The 20803-nt window shown below is 55.0% G+C and overlaps 1 protein-coding gene across 1 annotated transcript in view; it reads right to left on the reverse strand.

Moving 5' to 3' along the window:
- LOC138100931 (zinc finger protein Eos-like) overlaps positions 1-19237 on the reverse strand; it is a 53180-nt gene extending 33943 nt beyond the window's left edge. Inside the window, exons 1-3 of the mRNA XM_068998755.1 lie at positions 19118-19237; positions 13865-13990; positions 6363-6461 (exon numbers count right to left, since the gene is read on the reverse strand). Of these exons, the coding sequence (XP_068854856.1) occupies positions 6363-6461; positions 13865-13990; positions 19118-19157 (265 nt within the window). The 5' untranslated portion in view covers positions 19158-19237. The remainder of the gene's footprint in view (positions 1-6362; positions 6462-13864; positions 13991-19117) is intronic.
- Positions 19238-20803: the final 1566 nt, after the last annotated feature.

Genomic DNA, 20803 nt, shown 5'->3' on the forward strand with positions numbered 1-20803 from the left:
AGGGGGGAAAATGGGAGGAGGGGGTGGAAAAATGGGATGAGGAGAGGGAGGAAAAATGGGATGAGAGGGGAAGAAACGGGAGGGGGGGGGAAATGGGATGGGGGTGTGGAAAAATGGGATGAGAGTGGAAAAGTGAGATGAGAGAGTGGAATAATTGGATGAGAGTGTGGAAAAATGAGATAAGAGTGGAAAAATGGGATGAGGAGAGGGAAGGGATTCCCAGGGATCAGGTGGGAATCGGGTCTGGAAGGAATTCTGAGGTGGGAAGGGATCGATTGCTGTGGATGGGGTGGGATTTATTCCCAGGAATTGCTCCAGGGTCGGGAATGTTGGGAGGAGGTCCTGGAGAAGTTTGGGAATGGTGGGAGGAGGTTCTGGAGAAGTTTGGGAATGGTGGGAGGAGGTCCTGGAGAGGGTCGGGAATGTTGGGAGGAGGTCCTGGAGGAGTTTGGGAATGTTGGGAGGAGGTCCTGGAGAAGTTTGGGAATGGTGGGAGGAGGTCCCGGAGAAGTTTGGGAATGGTGGGAGGAGGTTCTGGAGGAGTTTGGGAATGGTGGGAGGAGGTTCTGGAGAAGTTTGGGAATGGTGGGAGGAGGTTCTGGAGAGGTTTGGGAATGTTGGGAATGTGGCCCGGGGGGGGGGGCCTGGAGCGAGCGGGAATTGAGGGAGGGGCGGCGAAGGGAGGGAGTGGAAAAGTGGGAATGGGAAACTGGGAATGGGGGAATGGGAAACTGGGAATGGGTAAGTGGGAATGGGAATGGGGGAATGGGAAAGTGGGAACGGGAAAGTGGGAATGGGGGAATGGGAAACTGGGAATGAGGGAATGGGGGAATGGGAAAGTGGGAATGGGAAAGTGGGAATGGGGGAATGGGAATGGGAAACTGGGAACGGGGGAATGGGGGAATGGGAAACTGGGAATGGGAATGGGGAAATGGGAAACTGGGAATGGGGGAATGGGAAAGAGGGAATGGGAAACTGGGAATGAGGGAATGGGGGAATGGGGGAATGGGGGGAGGAAATGGGGAATAGGAAACTGGGAATGGGAAAGTGGGAATGGGACAGTGGGAATGGGAATGGGGGAATGGGGGAATGGGGGGAGGGAATGGGAAACTGGGAATGGGAATGGAGGAATGGGAAAGTGGGAATGGGGGAGCCAGGAATTTGGGAATGGGGGTCCAGGAATTTCGGATCCAGGAATTTGAGAATGGGGGCAGGGAATGGGAAACTGGGAATGGGGGAATGGGGGAATGGGAAAGTGGGAATGGGAAAGTGGGAATGGGGAAATGGGGGGAATGGGAAACTGGGAATGGGGGAATGGGAAAGTGGGAATGGGAAAGTGGGAATGGGAAAGTGGGAATGGGAAACTGGGAATGGGGGAATGGGGGAATGGGAAAGTGGGAATGGGAAAGTGGGAATGGGGAAATGGAGGGAATGGGGAAATGGAGGGAATGGGGAAATGGGGGGAATGGGAAAGTGGGAATGGGAAACCGGGAATGGGGAAATGGGGGGAATGGGAAAGTGGGAATGGGAAACTGGGAATGGGGGAATGGGGGAATGGGGGGAGGGAATGGGAAACTGGGAATGGGGGAATGGGGGAAGGGAATGGGAAACTGGGAATGGGAAAGTGGGAATGGGAAACTGGGAATGGGGGAATGGGAAACTGGGAATGGGAAAGTGGGAATGGGAAAGTGGGAATGGGGGAGCCAGGAATTTGGGAATAGGGGTCCAGGAATTTGGGATCCGGGAATTTGGGAATGGGGGCAGGGAATGGGAAACTGGGAATCAGGGAGCCGGGAATTTGGGAGCCGGGAATTTGGGAGTGGGGGGGGAGGGAATGGGGGATCTGGGATCCGGGAATCAGGGAGGTGGGAATTCAGGAATGGGGGTCTGGGAATTCGGGAATGAGGGGAGAGAAACTGGGAATGGGGGAGCCGGGAATTTGGGAATGGGAGTCCGGGAATTCGGGATCCAGGAATTCGGGAATGGGGGGAGGGAATGGGAAACTGGGAATGGGGGATCCAGGAATCAGGAATTTGGGAATGGGAAATGGGAAACTGGGAATGGGGGAGTCGGGAATTCGGGAATGGGGGATCTGGGGATCCCGGAATCGGGAATTTGGGACTCGGGGATTCGGGAATTCGGGAATGGGGGAAGGGATTTAGGGATTCGGGAATCAGGGAAGGGAAATTGGGAATCAGGGAAGGATTCAGGGAATTCAGGGATTCAGGAATCAGGGATTTGGGATTCAGGGATTCAGGGAAGGATTCAGGGAATTCAGGGATTCGGGATTCAGGGAATTCAGGGAATTCAGGATTCAGGGATTCAGGGAAGGATTCAAGGAAGGATTCAGGGAATTCAGGAATTCAGGGAAGGATTCAGGGAAGGATTCAGGGAATTCAGGAATTCAGGGAATTCAGGATTCAGGGAAGGATTCAGGGAATTCAGGGAAGGATTCAGGGAATTCAGGGAATTCAGGGATTTGGGAATCAGGGATTTAGGGAATTCAGGATTCAAGGATTCGGGATTCAGGGAAGGATTCAAGGAAGGATTCAGGGAATTCAGGGATTTAGGGAATTCAGGATTCAGGGAAGGATTCAGGAATTCAGGAATTCAGGGAATTTAGGGAATTCAGGGATTCAGGGCCGGGATTCAGGGAATCGATTCCTCCTCCCGCGGCTTTTCCCACCCCCCACAAATCCCTGGAATTCTGCTCCGGGCTCCTCCCCCCCCATCCCTGAGCGCTCCCGGGGCAATTCCAGCGGAATTCCCGGGGCAATTCCAGAGGCATTCCCGGGGTAATTCCAGCAGAATTCCCGGGGCAATTCCAGTGGAATTCCCAGGGCAATTCCAGAGGCATTCCCGGGGCAATTCCAGAGGCATTCCCGGGGAAATTCCAGAGGCATTCCTGGGGCAATTCCAGCGGAATTCCCGGGGCAATTCCAGCAGAATTCCCAGGGAAATTCCAGAGGCATTCCTGGGGCAATTCCAGCGGAATTCCCGGGGCAATTCCAGAGGCATTCCCGGGGAAATTCCAGAGGCATTCCTGGGGCAATTCCAGCAGCATTCCCAGGGCAATTCCAGCAGAATTCCCGGGGCAATTCCAGCAGAATTCCCGGGGAAATTCCAGAGGCATTCCCAGGGCAATTCCAGCAGCATTCCCAGGGCAATTCCAGCAGAATTCCCGGGGCAATTCCAGCAGAATTCCCGGGGCAATTCCAGAGGCATTCCCAGGGAAATTCCAGAGGCATTCCCAGGGAAATTCCAGCGGAATTCCCGGCTCCGCTCCCTCCTTTTCTCGGGATTTTCCCCCTCCTCTCTCCCTCATTCCCTCAGGGAACGGGTTCGGGTTTTTCCCAAACTTTCTCCTCCCTCTGGAATCTCGGCCGGAGCCGGAATTCCCGGGAATTCTCGGGAGGGATCAGAGCAGCTGGGAAAGGGGGGGGAAAGGCGGGATCCTGCCGCATTCCAGAGGGATCATCCCACATTCCAGAGGGATTGTCCCACATTCCAGAGGGATCCTGCCACATTCCAGAGGGATTGTCCCACATTCCAGAGGGATTGTCCCACATTCCAGCGGATTCCAAGAGGAGGTGAGGCCGCCTCCCCCTCTGGAATGCTGAGATTCCTTCCCGGAGGGAATGGGGGGGGGTCAGGAATGAGGGAGCTGAGGGAATTCGGAGGGAATTCCCAGGGAATTCTGGGGAAATTCCCAGATTCCCTCAGGGAATTCCCAGATTCCATTGGATTTTCCCACATTCCCTCGGATTTTCCCACATTCCATCGGATTCCCAGCAGTGGCACCTCTGGAATGCCGAAATTCTGGAGCTCCCAGGTGTTTTCCAATGGGAATGTGGGGTCAGGAATGAGGGAGCGGAGGGAATTCGGAGCAAATTCCCGGGAAATTCCCAGGAAATTCCCGGTGTTTTCCCACATTCCCTCAGGGAATTCCCAGATTCCATCGGATTTTCCCACATTCCCTCGGATTCCCGGCACTGGCACCTCTGGAATGCCGAAATTCCGGAGCTCCCAGGTGTTTTCCAGTGGGAATGTGGGGTCAGGAATGAGGGAGCTGAGGGAATTTGGAGCGAATTCCCAGGGAATTCCCAGGAAATTCCCGGTGTTTTCCCAGATTCCATCGGATTTTCCCACATTCCATCGGATTCCCAGCACTGTCACCCTCTGGAATGCCAAAATTCCGCATCCCTGAGGAGCTCCCAGTGGGAATGTGGGGTCAGGAATGAGGGAGCTGAGGGAATTCGGAGGGAATTTCCAGAGAATTCCCGGTGTTTTCCCAGATTCCCTCAGGGAATTCCCAGATTCCATCGGATTTTCCCACATTCCCTCCGATTCCCGGCACTGGCACCTCTGGAATGCCGAAATTCCGCATCCCTGAGGAGCTCCCAGTGGGAATGGGGGGGTCAGGAATGAGGGAGCTGAGGGAATTCGGAGCGAATTCGGAGGGAATTTCCAGAGAATTCCCGGTGTTTTCCCACATTCCCTCGGATTTTCCCACATTCCCTCGGATTCCCGGCACTGGCACCCTCTGGAATGCCGAAATTCCGGAGCTCCCCGGTGTTTTCCAAGACAAAAACGAGATCAGGAATGAGGGATCGGAGGGAATTCGGAGCAAATTCCCGGGAAATTCCCAGGAAATTCCCGGTGTTTTCCCACATTCCCTCAGGGAATTCCCAGATTCCATCGGATTTTCCCACATTCCATCGGATTCCCGGCACTGGCACCTCTGGAATGCCGAAATTCCGGAGCTCCCGGGTGTTTTCCAGTGGGAATGTGGGGTCAGGAATGAGGGAGCTGAGGGAATTCGGAGGGAAATTCAGGAATATTCTGGGATTTCTGGGAATACTGGGAACGTTCTGGGAATTTTGGGAATAGTTTGGGAATTTTTTGGGAATTTTTTGGGGAATGTTCTGGGAATTCTGGGAATATTTTGGGAATTTTTGGGAATATTCTGGGCATTTTGGGAATATTCTGGGAATTTTGGGAATGTTCTGGGAATTTTGGGAATTCTCGGAATTGGGGAATTTTTGGGAATATTCTGGGAATTCCGGGTTCTGGGAATTTGGGGAATATTTTGGGAATTCTGGGAATTCTGGGAATTCTGGGAATATTCTGGGACTTCTGGGAATACTGGGAATGTTCTGGGAATTTTTGGGAATTCTGGGACTTTTGGGAATTTCAGGAATTCTGGGAATTCTGGGAATGTTCTGGGAATTTTTGGGAAAATTCTGGGAATTCTGGGAATATTCTTGGAATGCTGGGAATTTTGGGAAGATCCTGAGAATGCTGGGAATTTTGGGAATATTCTGGGAATTTCGGGAATTCTGGGAATATTCTGGGCATATTCTGGGAATGCTGGGAATTCTGGGAATATTCTGGGAATTCTGGGAATATTTAGGAATTTGGGGAATAATCTGGGATTTCTGGGAATTCTGGGAATATTATGGGAATTCTGGGAATTTTCTGGGAATTTCAGGAATATTCGGTGAATTCTGGGAATTCTGGGAACATTCTGGGAATTTCAGGAAAATTCTGAGAATTCTGGGAATTTTCTGGGAATTTGGGGAATTCAGGGAATATTCTGGGAATGTTCTGTGAATTCTGGGAATATTCTGGCAATTTTTGGGAATGTTCTGGGAATTTTGGGAATTCCAGGAATTTTGGGAATATTCTGGGAATTTTCTGAGAATTCTGGGAATGTTCTGGGAATGCTGGGAATTTTGGGAAGATCCTGAGAATGCTGGGAATTTTGGGAATATTCTGGGAATTCTGGGAATTTTCTGGGAATTTGGGGAATTCAGGGAATATTCAGGGAATGTTCTGTGACTTCTGGGAATGTTCTGGGAATTTCGGGAAAATTCTGGGAATTTTGGGGATATTCTGGGATTATTTTGGGAATTTCGGGAATATTCTGGGGAATTCTGGGAACTCCGGGAATTCTGGGAATTTGGGAATTTTGGGAATTTGGGAACTCTGGGCATTTGGGAATTTGGGAACTCTGGGAATTCTGGGCATTTGGGAATTGTGGAATTTGGGAATTCTGGGATTTCGGGAATTTGGGATTTTGGGAATTTGGGAATTCTGGGAATTGGGGAATTCTGGGAATTCTGGGATTTCGGGAATTTGGGATTTCGGGAATTTGGGAATTCTGGGAATTTTGGGAATTCTGGGAATTTGGGAATTCTGGGATTTCGGGAATTTGGGAATTCTGGGCATTTGGGAATTGGGGAATTCTGGGAATTTGGGAACTCTGGGAATTCTGGGATTTCGGGAATTTGGGAATTTGGGATTTCGGGAATTTGGGATTTCGGGAATTTGGGAATTCTGGGAATTCTGGGAATACTCACCGGGGGACCGAGGGGACGAGCGGGGGCTGGGCGGGCTCCGGGCGGCCGCTCCCACCACGGCCGAGCGGAATTCCGGCTCCAGGGGGGAATCCCCGCGGCCTGGGGGGACACGGACTGGTCAGACTGGGAACGGGACTGGGCAGACTGGGAATGGGCAGGGTCAGACTGGGAACGGGACTGGTCAGACTGGGAATGGGCAGGGTCAGACTGGGAACGGGCAGGGTCAGACTGGGAACGGGACTGGTCAGACTGGGAATGGGACTGGGCAGACTGGGAATGGGAAGGGTCAGACTGGGAATGGGAATGCCCAAACTGGGACCTGGATTCCCTCCCATTCCTGATCCCAACCCCCCTCCCTGGATTTGGGAAGGGGCCGGGATTTGTTCCCGTTCCCGATCCCGTTCCCGATCCCATTCCCGATCCCATTCCTGATCCCATTCCCGATCCCGTTCCTGATCCCAATCCCAGATTTGGGAAGGGCCGGGGCCGGAATTCGCTCCCATTCCTGATCCCATTCCCGATCCCACTCCCGATCCCACTCCCGATCCCACTCCCGATCCCATTCCTGATCCCACTCCCGATCCCACTCCCGATCCCGTTCCCGATCCCAAACCCCGTTCCCAGATTTGGGAAGGGGTTGGGGCTGGGATTTGCTCCCATTCCCATTCCCGCTCCCACTCCCGATCCCGTTCCCGATCCCGTTCCCGATCCCATCCCCGCTCCCATTCCTGATCCCAAACCCAAATCCCAGATTTGGGAAGGGGTTGGGGCTGGGATTGGTTCCCATTCCCGATCCCAAACTCCCTGCCTGGATTTGGGAAGGGCTGGGACAGGAATTCGCTCCCATTCCCGATCCCGTTCCCGATCCCAAACCCCAATCCCAGATTTGGGAAGGGCTGGGACAGGAATTCGCTCCCATTCCCGATCCCGTTCCCGATCCCAAACCCCAATCCCAGATTTGGGAAGGGCCGGGGCCAGAATTCGCTTCCATTCCTGATCCCATTCCTGATCCCACTCCCGATCCCAAACCCCAATCCCGGATTTGGGAAGGGCTAGGACAGGAATTCGCTCCCATTCCTGATCCCATTCCTGATCCCACTCCCGATCCCAAACCCCAATCCCAGATTTGGGAAGGGCTGGGACAGGAATTCGCTCCCATTCCCGATCCCGTTCCCGATCCCAATCCCGATTCCAAACCCCAATCCTGGATTTGGGAAGGGGCTGGGGCTGGGATTTGCTCCCACTCCCGATCCCATTCCCACTCCCAATCCCATTCCCGCTCCCATCCCCCATCCCGGTGATCCCAAGGGATCCAAACCCCTCGAATCCCCCTGGATCCCCCCTGGCTCCCCCCTGGATCCCCCCTGGCTCCCCTCTGGATCCCCTTGAATCCCCTCGAATCCCTCTGGATCCCCCCTGGACTCTCCTGGATCCCCCCTGGATCCCCCCTCAAGTCCCCTGGACCCCCCTGGATCCCCTTGAATCCCCCCCTGGATCCCCTCAGATCCCCCTGGATCCCTCCTGAATTCCTTTCCCTGACAACTCCCAGCTCCCGGGGCACCGATCCTGATCCCGATCCCAATCCCGATCCCGATCCCGATCCCGATCCCGATCCTGATCCCGATCCCAACCCCGGGCCCAGCCCGGCCCCTCCCCACTCCCCGAATTCCCTGGAGCAGCTCCCGGCTCATCCCAAATTCCGCCCCCCCCGATCCCAAATTCCCCCCCCCGATCCCAAATCCCAAATTCCCCCCACCCCCCCCCCAGCATCCCAAATTTCTCCTCCCATCCCAAATTGTCCCGATCCCAAATTTCCCCCCCCAATCCCAAATTCCTGTCCCCATCCCAAATTCCCCCCCGACCCCAAATCCCAAATTCTCCCCTGATCCCAAATTCTCCCCCATCCCAAATTCGCCCCCCCAATCCCAAATTCCCCCCTCGATCCCAAATCCCTGCCCCTGAACCTAAATTCCTTCCCCATCCCATATTGTCCTGATCCCAAATTCCCCCCCTCAATCCCAAATTTTCCACCCCCGATCCCAAATCCCAAATGCCCCCTCCCCGACCCCAAACTCCCCTCGCCGACCCCAAATTCCTCCCCCCAATCCCAAACTCCCCCCCTCCCCGATCCCAAATCCCCCCAATCCCAAATTCCCCCTCAATCCCAAATTCCTCCTCACCCCTCCCCGATCCCAAATCCCCCCCAATCCCAAATTCCCCCTCAATCCCAAATTCCTCCTCACCCCTCCCTGATCCTAAATTCCCCCCCGATCCCAAATCCCAAATCCCCCCCCCGAACCCAAATCCCAAACTCCCCCCCTCTCCCCGATCCCAAACTCCCCTCCCCGATCCCAAATTCCCCCCCTCAATCCCAAATTTCTCTCCCCGATCCCAAATCCCAAACTCCCCCCCTTCCCCGATCCCAATTTCCCCTCTCCCCGATCCCAAATCCCCTCAACCCCAAACTCCCCCTTTCCCAATCCCAAATCCCAAACTCCCCCCTCTCCCCGATCCCAAACTCCCCTCTCCCCGATCCCAAATCCCCTCGATCCCAAACTCCCCCTTTCCCCAATCCCAAATCCCAAACTCCCCCCCCCCTCCCCGATCCCAAATCCCCTCGACCCCAAATTCCTCCTTTCCCCGATCCCAAATCCCAAACTCCCCCCCCCCGATCCCAAATCCCCTCGACCCCAAATTCCTCCTTTCCCCGATCCCAAATCCCAAACTCCGCCCCCCCCGATCCCAAATCCCCTCGATCCCAAACTCCCCCTTTCCCCAATCCCAAATCCCAAACTCCCCCCCCTCCCCGATCCCAAATCCCCTCGATCCCAAACTCCCCCCCTTCCCCAATCCCAAATCCCAAACTCCCCCCTCTCCCCGATCCCAAATTCCCCCTCCCTGATCCCAAATCCCCTCGATCCCAAACTCCCCCTTTCCCCAATCCCAAATCCCAAACTCCCCCCCCCATCCCAAATCTCCTCGATCCCAAACTCCCCCCCTTCCCCAATCCCAAATCCCAAACTCCCCCCTCTCCCCGATCCCAAACTCCCCCCTCCTCGATCCCAAATCCCCTCGACCCCAAACTCCCCCTTTCCCAATCCCAAATCCCAAACTCCCCCCTCTCCCCGATCCCAAACTCCCCTCTCCCCGATCCCAAATCCCCTCAATCCCAAACTCCCCCTTTCCCCAATCCCAAATCCCAAACTCCGCCCCCCCCGATCCCAAATCCCCTCGATCCCAAACTCCCCCTTTCCCCAATCCCAAATCCCAAACTCCCCCCTCCCCGATCCCAAATCCCCTCGACCCCAAACTCCCCCTTTCCCAATCCCAAATCCCAAACTCCCCCCTCTCCCCGATCCCAAACTCCCCCCTCCTCAATCCCAAATCCCCTCGACCCCAAACTCCCCCTTTCCCCAATCCCAAATCCCAAACTCCCCCCCCCGATCCCAAATCCCCTCGACCCCAAATTCCTCCTTTCCCCAATCCCAAATCCCAAACTCCCCCCTCTCCCCGATCCCAATTTCCCCTCTCCCCGATCCCAAATCCCCTCGATCCCAAACTCCCCCTTTCCCCAATCCCAAATCCCAAACTCCCCCCTCCCCAATCCCAAATCCCAAACTCCCCCCCCACTCCCCGACCCCAAACTCCCCCCCCTGGGGCCGCGCTTCCATGGGAACGGCGGAATTTGGGGGATGGCAAAGTTCCCCTTTGGAGCAGCTGGGAACGCGATTCCCAAACTCCGGCAGCTGCAAAAACCTCGGGGAAAAAAAAAAAACCAAAAAAACCCCAAAAAACCCCAAAAAACAAAAAAATTCCCCCCCGCCCCGGGCTGGGGGATTGGAACGGGAAGAATTCCCGGGAAGCGCCCTGGGAGCGGCTCCGCGTTTCCCAAACATCCCAAAAGCTCCCGAGAGGGGAGGAGGAGGGGGGGTGAAAAATTCCTTCCTTCCCAAGAAAGGGGTGGGAAAAGCCTGGGAAAGGCCGGGAGGAGCCGTTCCCGCTCGGCTCCCGCCTGGAATGCTGCTCCCGAGGGAGCCGGGGGGAGAAAAGGCTGCGGGGCGGGGCGGGCCCTGCGCGGGTATTCCAAGGGGAAATCCCGAGGGGAAAATCCCGATCCCAGGGAAGGATCCGATTTTTCCCAGCTCTTCCCTCGGGCACAGGAAATTCCAGGATCCTTAAATTCCCTCTCCAGAATTCCCTGAATTTCCCGTACAGAGCTGATCCCACGGTAAATCCCGAGGGGAAAATCCCGATCCCAGGGAAGGATCCGATTTTTCCCAGCTCTTCCCTCGGGCACAGGAAATTCCAGGATCCTTAAATTCCCTCTCCAGAATTCCCTGAATTCCCCCTCTGGAGTTGAGCTCGGGGTAAATCCCGAGGGGAAAATCCCGATCCAAGGGAAGTTCAGGGGGGCAGGAGTTTCCCAGCTCTTCCCTGGAGCACAGGGAATTCCAGGATCCCGAAATTCTCTCTAAATATCCCCAAATTCCCCTTCAAAAATCCCTAAATTTCCCCTCCGGAGTTGGTCCCACGGTAAATCCCGAGGGGAAAATCCCGATCCAAGGGAAGTTCAGGGGGCAGGAGTTTCTCAGCTCTTCCCTGGAGCACAGGGAGTTCCTGGATCCTTAAATTCCCTCTAAATATCTCAAAATTCTCCTTCAAAAATCCCAAATTCTCCTTCAAAAATCAATAAATTCCCCCTCTGGAGTTGGTCCCACGGTAAATCCAGAGGGGAAAATCCAGGGGAAGGGAATTTTGGGGGGGGGCAGGAGTTTCCCAGCTCTTCCCTGGAGCACAGGGAATTCCAGGATTCTGAAATTCCCTCCAAAATTCTCCTTCAAGAATCCCTAAATTCCCCCTCTGGAGTTGAGCTCGGGGTAAATCCCGAGGGGAATATCCCGATCCAAGGGAAGTTCAGGGGGCAGGAGTTTCTCAGCTCTTCCCTGGAGCACAGGGAATTCCTGGATCCCTAAATTCCCTTTCCAGGATCCCTAAATCCCCCTCCAGAATTCCTAAATCCCCTTTCCAGGATCCCTAAATCCCCCTCCAGGATCCCTAAATCCCCCTCAGGAGCTGGATCTGTCTCCATGGGCACCTCTCCCCCAGCACAGGGAATTCCAGGATCCCTAAATTCCCCCTCTGGAGCCGATCCAGGGGCAGATCCCGAATCCCAAATCCCCCGGAGTGGGACAACACCGACCCTTGGGAAGATCCCGGAGCCGCACCCCGACCCCACCCGGCTCCGATCCCATTCCCAAGGGCTTTTTCCCAGCACGAGGAATTCCAGAATCCCTAAATCTCATTCCAGAGCATCTCTGGCTACTCCAGGGGCACATCCCGAAATCCCGAATCCCCCAAACTGGATCAAACTGGGATGATCCCGGAGCCCCATCCCGATCCCACTCCACAGACCCTTCCCTCCCGGCACAGGGAATTCCAGAATCCCGAAATCCCGAATCCCAAATCCCCCGGACTGGATCAAACTGGGATGATCCCAGAGCCCACCCGGCTCCGATCCCACTCCACGGACCCTCCCCTCCCGGCACAGGGAATTCCAGGATCCCTAAATTCCCCTCTGGAGCCGATCCAGGGGCACATCCCAAATCCCAAATCCCCCGGACCGGATCAGCACCGACCCTCGGGATGATCCCGGAGCCCCATCCCGATCCCACCCGGCTCCGATCCCACTCCACAAACCCTCCCCTCCCGGCACACGGAATTCCAGAACCCCGAAATCCCGAAATCCCAAATCCCCCGGACCGGCTCAGCACCGACCCCTGGAATGATCCCGGAGCCTCATCCCGATCCCACCCCACTCAACGGACCCTCCCCTCCCGGCACAGGGAATTCCAGGATCCCTAAATCCCCCTCTGGAGCCGATCCAGGGGCACATCCCAAATCCCAAATCCCCCGGACCGGCTCAGCACCGACCCTCGGGATGATCCCGGAGCCCCATCCCGATCCCACTCCACGGACCCTCCCCTCCCGGCACACGGAATTCCAGAATCCCGAAATCCCCCTCTGGAGCCGATCCAGGGGCACATCCTGGAATCCCAAATCCCCCAAACTGGATCAAACTGGGATGATCCCAGAGCCCACCCGGCTCCGACCCCACTCCACGGACCCTCCCCTCCCGGCACACGGAATTCCAGAATCCCGAAATCCCAAATCCCCCAAACTGGATCAGCACCGACCCTCGGGATGATCCCGGAGCCCCGTCCCGATCCCACCCGGCTCCGATCCCACTCCACGGACCCTTCCCTCCCGGCACACGGAATTCCAGAACCCCGAAATCCCGAAATCCCGAATCCCAAATCCCCCGGACCGGATCAGCACCGACCCCTGGAATGATCCCGGAGCCCCATCCCGATCCCACCCCACTCCACGGACCCTCCCCTCCCGGCACACGGAATTCCAGGATCCCTAAATCCCCCTCTGGAGCTGATCCAGGGGCACATCCCAAATCCCAAATCCCCCGGACCGGATCAGCACCGACCCTCGGGATGATCCCGGAGCCCCATCCCGATCCCACCCGGCTCCGACCCCACTCCACGGACCCTCCCCTCCCGGCACACGGAATTCCAGAATCCCGAAATCCCCCGGACCGGATCAGCACCGACCCCTGGAATGATCCCGGAGCCTCATCCCGATCCCACCCCACTCCACGGACCCTCCCCTCCCGGCACACGGAATTCCAGGATCCCTAAATTCCCCTCTGGAGCCGATCCAGGGGCACATCCCGAATCCCAAATCCCCCGGACTGGATCAAACTGGGATGATCCCAGAGCCCACCCGGCTCCGATCCCACTCCACGGACCCTCCCCTCCCGGCACACGGAATTCCAGGATCCCTAAATCCCCCTCTGGAGCCGATCCAGGGGCACATCCCGAATCCCAAATCCCCCGGACCGGCTCAGCACCGACCCTTGGGATGATCCCGGAGCCTCATCCCGATCCCACCCGGCTCCGATCCCACTCCACGGACCCTCCCCTCCCGGCACACGGAATTCCAGAACCCCGAAATCCCAAATCCCCCGGACTGGATCAAACTGGGATGATCCCAGAGCCCACCCGGCTCCGACCCCACTCCACGGACCCTCCCCTCCCGACACACGGAATTCCAGAACCCCGAAATCCCGAAATCCCAAATCCCCCGGAGCGGCTCAGCACCGACCTTCAGGAATATCCCGAAGCTTCATCCCGATCCCAGCTCGCGCTCCGCTCTTCTCCCCAACCCGGCAATTCCAACAAACCCCAAATCCCTCCTGGAGCCACTCCGGGAATCTCCGGCTCCTCCCAAATCCCTAAATCCCTCTGATCCCACCTCGGGGAGTGGCCAGAGCATTCCCGCTTTCCCTCCTCCCTCCTTCCAGCCCCGGGAATTCCATCCCTCCCTCCCTTCCTTCAATCCCCTGCTGGCGGCCGCTTTTCCACCCCCCAGCGCTGAGTTCTGCCGGGGGGGGGAAGGGGGGGGATTATCCCGGAATTCCAAGGATCCCGTACCTTGCTGGAGGTATCCCGGAGCTCCCTGGATGCCGATTCCCGGGAAGCAGCGCGGGATCCCGGGAGGGCGCAGGGCGGTGCTGGCGGGGCGCACGCAGCCGCTCACCTTCCAGGAAGAGCAGATTCCTGGAATCCAGGGAAAAGCCGCGCTCAGGAGGCAGCGGGAAGAGCGCCGGGAATGGGGGAGAGAGGGGAGGAGGAGGAGGAGGAGGAGGAGGAGGGAGGGAGGGAGGGAGGGAGGGAAAAGGGATGGGAATGTGGGAAGGGAAGAGGGAGGGAGAGAGGGATCCCAGATTTTTGTGGGATAGGGATGAGGAATGGAGCATTCCCGAAAGTCTGGGAGTGGGAATTGCAGCGGGAATGGGGCCGGGAATGGGAATGTGGGAAGGGAAGAGGGAGAGATCCCAGAATTTGGTGGGATCCCAGAATTTGGTGAGATCCCAGATTTTTGTGGGATAGGGATGAGGAATGGAGCATTCCCGAAAGTCGGGGAGTGGGAATTGCAGCGGGAATGGGAAAGGGGAGGAGGAGGAGGAGGGAAAAGGGATGGGAATGTGGGAAGGGAAGAGGGAGGAAGGGAAGAGGGAGGGAGGGATCCCAGAATTTGGTGAGATCCCAGATTTTTGTGGGATGAGGAGTGGGAATTGCAGTGGGAATGGGGCCGGGAATGGGAAAGGGAAGGAGGAGGAGGGAAAAGGAATGGGAATGTGGGAAGGGAAGAGGGAGGGGGAGATCCCAGATTTTGGTGGGATCCCAGATTTTGGTGGGATGAGAAATGGAGCATTCCCGAAAGTCTGGGAGTGGGAATTGCAGCGGGAATGGGGCCGGGAATGGGAAAAGGGAGGAGGGAAAAGGGATGGGAATGTGGGAAAGGAGGAGGGAGGGATCCCAGATTTTGGTGGGATCCCAGATTGGTGGGATCCCCGATTTTTGTGGGATAGGGATGAGGAATGGAGCATTCCCAAAAGTCAGGGAGTGGGAATTGCAGCGGGAATGGGAAAGCGGAGGAGGGAAAAGGGATGGGAATGTGGGAAGGGAAGAGGGAGGGAGGGATCCCAGATTTTGGTGGGATCCCAGAATTTGGTGAGATCCCAGATTTTTGTGGGATAGGGATGAGGAATGGAGCATTCCCGAAAGTCGGGGAGTGAGAATTGCAGCGGGAATGGGGCCGGGAATGGGAACCGGGGCAGGCAGAGATCCAGGGGATGGAGCTGGGGGTGCCATGGAATAGGATGGGACAGGAGGGAGCCGGGATGGATCCAGGGGCTCGGGAGGGATCCGGGAGGGATCCGGGATGGATCCGGGAGGGCTCCAGAGGCTCAGGAGGGATCCGGGGTGGATCCGAGATGGATCCAGAGGCTCGGGAGGGATCCGGGATGGATCCAGGGGCTCGGGAAGGAGCTGGGACAGATCCGGGACGGATCCAGGATGGATCCAGAGGCTCAGGAGGGATCCGGGATGGATCCAGGGGCTCGGGAGGGATCCGGGATGGATCCAGAGGCTCGGGAGGGATCCGGGACGGATCCGGGATGGCTCCAGAGGCTCGGGATGGAATCCGGGACAGATCCGGGAGGGATCCGGGATGGTTCCAGAGGCTCGGGAGGAATCCGGGATGGATCCAGAGGCTCGGGAGGAATCCGGGATGGATCCGGGATGGATCCAGGGGCTCGGGAAGGAGCTGGGACAGATCCAGGATGGATCCAGGGGCTCAGGAGGGATCCGGGATGGCTCCAGAGGCTCGGGAAGGAGCTGGGATGGATCCGGGATGGATCCAGGGGCTCGGGAGGGATCCGGGACAGATCCAGGATGGATCCGGGACAGATCCGGGATGGATCCAGGGGCTCAGGGGGGATCCGGGATGGATCCGGGATGGATCCAGAGGCTCAGGGGGGATCCGGGACAGATCCGGGATGGATCCAGAGGCTCAGGAGGGATCCGGGATGGATCTGGGACGGATCCGGGATGGCTCCAGGGGCTCAGGAAGGATCCGGGACAGATCCAGGATGGATCCGGGACAGATCCGGGATGGCTCCAGGGGCTCAGGGGGGATCCGGGACAGATCCGGGATGGATCCAGAGGCTCAGGAGGGATCTGGGATGGATCCGGGATGGATCCGGGCCTGGATCCAGGGGCTCAGGATGGATCCGGGACGGACCCGGGATGGATCCGGGATGGATCCGGGATGGATCCGGGACAGATCCGGGATGGCTCCAGGGGCTCAGGAAGGATCCGGGACAGATCCAGGAAGGATCCAGGACAGATCCGGGATGGATCCAGGGGCTCAGGATGGATCCAGGACAGATCCGGGACGGCTCCAAAGGCTCAGCTTCCCGGCAGGAACGCCGGCAGCCTGGATCCAAACCCATTTATTTTTTTTTTTTTTTGGGGATGAGCATCCACGGGAAGATTCCAAACCCGGCAAATTCCCTTCCCACCTCCCCCTCCCCTCTCCCCCTCCCCCTCCCCGATCCCTGCGGGGCAATTCCAGCTCCGGCTTTCCTGGGAACATTCCAAGCCCCCTGGAACAGCTTCTCCCTCCTGGAATTTTCCTGGATCTCATTCCCTCGCCGCTGCCAAGCTGGAATTTGAACCATTCCCTCCCCTCCGGGAGCGGCTCCAGCCTCGAGCTCCTGGAAATTCCAGCCCCAATCCAAGCGGGAATGGCCCGTCCCCACCCCTCCCCCCTCCTCCATTCCCGGCTCCCACGCGAATTCCAGCCCCTGGTAAAATTCCCGTGGGATTTTCCAGCCCTGAATCTGTGGGAAAAGCTGGAAAAAGTCCGGAATTTCCCCACTCAGATTCCTTGGGAATCGGGGTAAATCCCAACCGAATCGATGATTTTGGGGTCGGGATCCTTTAAATCCAGCCCTGGAATTCCTTCTGGAGCCGGGTTGGGGTCCCGGTGATGGATCCTGGATATTCCATGGAAAAATCCCTGGAATTGCACCTGGATTCAGGCAGGGGATCCCGGAGATCGGGATGGATCCAGCCCCAAACTCAACACAGGGAATGGGTTTTCCTCCCAGATTCCCAAAAAAACGTTGGGAATATCGGCAGGGAACAACAGCTCCAATCTTGGGAATTTCATGGAATTCAGCCCTCCCCGGGTGCTTAAACAGCGACGTTCCCAATGTTCCTCCTCAAATCCAGCCCCAAAAATCCGGGAAAATCTGGGGGGAAATCAGGGAAAAAGCTGGGAAAAATCCGGGAAAAATCCAGGAAAACTGGGGAAAAATCAGGGAGAAATCCGGGGAAAATCGGGGAAAAATTGGGGAAATATCGGGGAAAAATCAGGGAAAAAACTGCAGAAAATCTGGGAAAAAAGCTGGGAGAAGTCTGGGAAAATCTGGGAAAAATCGGGGAAAAATTCAGGAAAATCTGGGGAAAAGCTGGGAAAAGTCTGGGAAAAATCAGGGGAAAATCTGGGAAAAATTTGGGGAAAATCTGGGAAAAATCCAGGAAAAAATCGGGGAAAAATCTGGGAACAATCCTGGAAAAATCCAGGAAAAATCCGGGGGAAACTCAGGAAAATCGGGGAAAAATTGGGGAAAATCTGGGAAAGATCTGGGGAAAATGTGAGAAAAATCCAGGAAAAATTGGGGAAAATCTGGGAAAAATCAGGGGAAAAATCCGGAAATAAATCTGGGAAAAATTGGGGAAAAGTCGAGGAAAAATCAGAAAAATCCGGGAAAAATCCGGGAAAATCTGGGGAAAAGCTGGGAAAAAGCTGGGGGAAATCCAGAAAAAAACCTGGGAAAACTCCGGGAAAATCTGGGAGAAATCTGTGGAAAAGCTGGGAAAAGTCTGGGAAAAGCTGGGAAAATCTGGGGAAAATCCAGGGAAAATCCAGGGAAAATCCAGGAAAAATCTGGGAAAATCCGGGAAAATCTGGGGAAAATCCAGGAAAATCTGGGGAAAAGCTGGGAAAAATCCGGGAAATAAATCTGGGAAAAATTGGGGAAAAGTCCAGGAAAAATCGGGGAAAATCTGGGAAAAATTGGGAAAATCTGGAAATAAATCTGGGAAAAATCAGGGAAAAATCTGGGAGAAATTTGGGGAAAATTTGGGGAAAATCCAGGAAAAATGCGGGGAAAATGCGGGGAAAATCTGGGGAAAATCCGGGAAAAATCCAGGAAAAGCTGGGGAAAATCTGGGAAAATCTGAGAAAAATCTGGGGAAAATCTGGGGAAAATCTGGGGAAAACTGGGGAAAATCTGGGAAAAATTGGGGAAAAGTCAGGGGAAAATATGGGAAAAATCTGGAAATAAATCTAGGAAAATTGGGGAAAAGTCCAGGAAAAATCAGAAAAATCTGGGAAAAATCTGGGGAAAAATTGGGGACAAAATCCGGGAAAATCCAGGGAAAATCCGGGGAAAATCTGGGAAAAATCCAGGAAAAATCCAGGAAAAATCCAGGAAAAATCCAGGAAAAGCTGGGGAAAATCTGAGAAAAATCAGGGAAAAATTGGGGAAAATCTGGCAAAAATCAGGGGAAAAATCCGGGAAAAATCTGGGAAAAACTGGGGGAAAATCTGGGAAAATCTGGGAGAAATCTGGGGAAAATTTGGGAAAAATTTGGGGAAAATTTGGGGAAAATATGGGGGAAAATCCGGAAATAAATCTGGGAAAAATCGGGGAAAAGTCCAGGAAAAATCGGGGAAAATCTGGGAAAAATCTGGGAAAAAATCCGGGAAAATCCGGTGAAAATCCGGGGAAAATCCAGGAAAATCTGGGAAAAATCTGGGGAAAAGCTGGGAAAAATCAGGGGAAAATCTGGCAAAAATCAGGGGAAAAATCCGGAAATAAATCTGGGAAAAATCCAGGAAAAATCTGGGGAAAATTTGGGGAAAATCTGGGAAAAATCCGGGATAAATCCAGGAAAAATCCGGGAAAAATCTGGGAAAAATCTGGGAAAAATCTGGGAAAAATCCAGGAAAAGCTGGGAAAAGTCTGGGAAAATCTGAGAAAAATCAGGGGGAAAATCCGGAAATAAATCTGGGAAAAATCTGGGAAAAACCTGGGAGAAATTTGGGGAAAATCTGGGAAAAATCCGGGATAAATCCAGGAAAAATCCGGGAAAAATCTGGGAAAAATCTGGGAAAAATCCAGGAAAAGCTGGGAAAAGTCTGGGAAAATCTGAGAAAAATCAGGGGGAAAATCCGGAAATAAATCTGGGAAAAATCCAGGAAAAATCTGGGAGAAATCCAGGGAAAATCTGGGAGAAATCCATGACAAACGCGTGCCGGAGCCTTACCGGTGATGTAGGAGCGGGCGTTGCAGTCCTCGATGTCCATGGCGGCGAAATTCCCTGGAAAAGGGAGGAAAACTCCGTCAGGAGCCCGGAATTCCAGAGCTTTCAGCCCTGGAAAACTCCGGGATTTCGGGAGACGTCGGCGCCGGGGAAAGGTCGGATCCAAAGGGAGTTCCTGGAATTCTGGGAGAATCCAAAGGGAAAAGGTCGGATCCAAAGGGAGCTCCCGGAATTCCGGGAGAATCCAAAGGGGAAAGGTCGGATCCAAAGGGAGATCCCGGAATTCCGGGAGAATCCAAAGGGAAAGGTCGGATCCAAAGGGAGTTCCCAGAATTCCAGGAGGAATCCAAAGGGAGCCGGAATTCCGGGAGAAGTGAAGGGAAAAAGTCGGATCCAAAGGGAGTTCCCGGAATTCCCAGGAAAGCCGGAATTCCAGGAAAGCTGAAGGGAGAAGGTTGGATCCAAAGGGAGCCGGAATTCCGGGAGATCCAAAGGGAAAGGTCGGATCCAAAGGGAGTTCCCGGAATTCCAGGAGAATCCAAAGAGAGCCCGGAATTCCGGGAGAATCCAGAGGGAAAAGGTCGGATCCAAAGGGAGCCGGAATTCCGGGAGATCCAAAGGGGAAAAAGTCGGATCCAAAGGGAGTTCCCGGAATTCCAGGAGAATCCAAAGGGAGCCGGAATTCCATGAGAATCCAGAGGGAAAAGGTCGGATCCAAAAGGAGTTCCCGGAATTCCAGGAGAATCCAGGGAAAGGTTGGATCCAAAGGGAGCCAGAATTCCGGGAGAATCCAAAGGGAGCCGGAATTCCGGGAGAAGTGAAGGGAAAAAGTCGGATCCAAAGGGAGTTCCCGGAATTCCAGGAGAATCCAAAGGGAAAAGGTTGGATCCAAAGGGAGTTCCCGGAATTCCGGGAGAAGCAAAGAGAGCCCAGAATTCCGGGAGAATCCAAAAGGAGCCGGAATTCCGGGAGAATCCAAAGGGGAAAGGTCGGATCCAAAGGGAGTTCCCGGAATTCCGGGAGAAGTGAAGGGAAAAAGTTGGATCCAAAGGGAGCCAGAATTCCAGGAGAATCCAAAGAGAGCCCAGAATTCCAGGAAAGCCGAAGGGAACCGGAATTCCGGAAGAATCCAGGAAAAGGTCGGATCCAAAGGGAGTTCCCGGAATTCCGGGAGAATCCAAAGGGAAAGGTCGGATCCAAAGGGAGTTCCCGGAATTCCCAGGAAAGCCGGAATTCCAGGAAAGCTGAAGGGAGAAGGCTGGATCCAAAGGGAGCCGGAATTCCGGGAAAATTTAAAGGGAAAGGTCGGATCCAAAGGGAGCCGGAATTCCGGGAAAATTTAAAGGGAAAGGTCGGATCCAAAGGGAGTTCCCGGAATTCCAGGAGAATCCAAAGAGAGCCCGGAATTCCAGGAGAATCCAGAGGGAAAAGGTCGGATCCAAAAGGAGTTCCCGGAATTCCGGGAGAAGTGAAGGGAAAAAGTTGGATCCAAAGGGAGCCAGAATTCCGGGAGAATCCAAAGAGAGCCCAGAATTCCGGGAGAATCCAAAGGGAAAAGGTCGGATCCAAAGGGAGTTCCCGGAATTCCCAGGAAAGCCGGAATTCCAGGAAAGCTGAAGGGAGAAGGTTGGATCCAAAGGGAGCCGGAATTCCGGGAAAATTTAAAGGGAAAGGTCGGATCCAAAGGGA

The sequence above is a fragment of the Aphelocoma coerulescens genome, unplaced genomic scaffold, assembly GCF_041296385.1.
Source record: "Aphelocoma coerulescens isolate FSJ_1873_10779 unplaced genomic scaffold, UR_Acoe_1.0 HiC_scaffold_168, whole genome shotgun sequence".
NCBI lineage: Eukaryota > Metazoa > Chordata > Aves > Passeriformes > Corvidae > Aphelocoma > Aphelocoma coerulescens.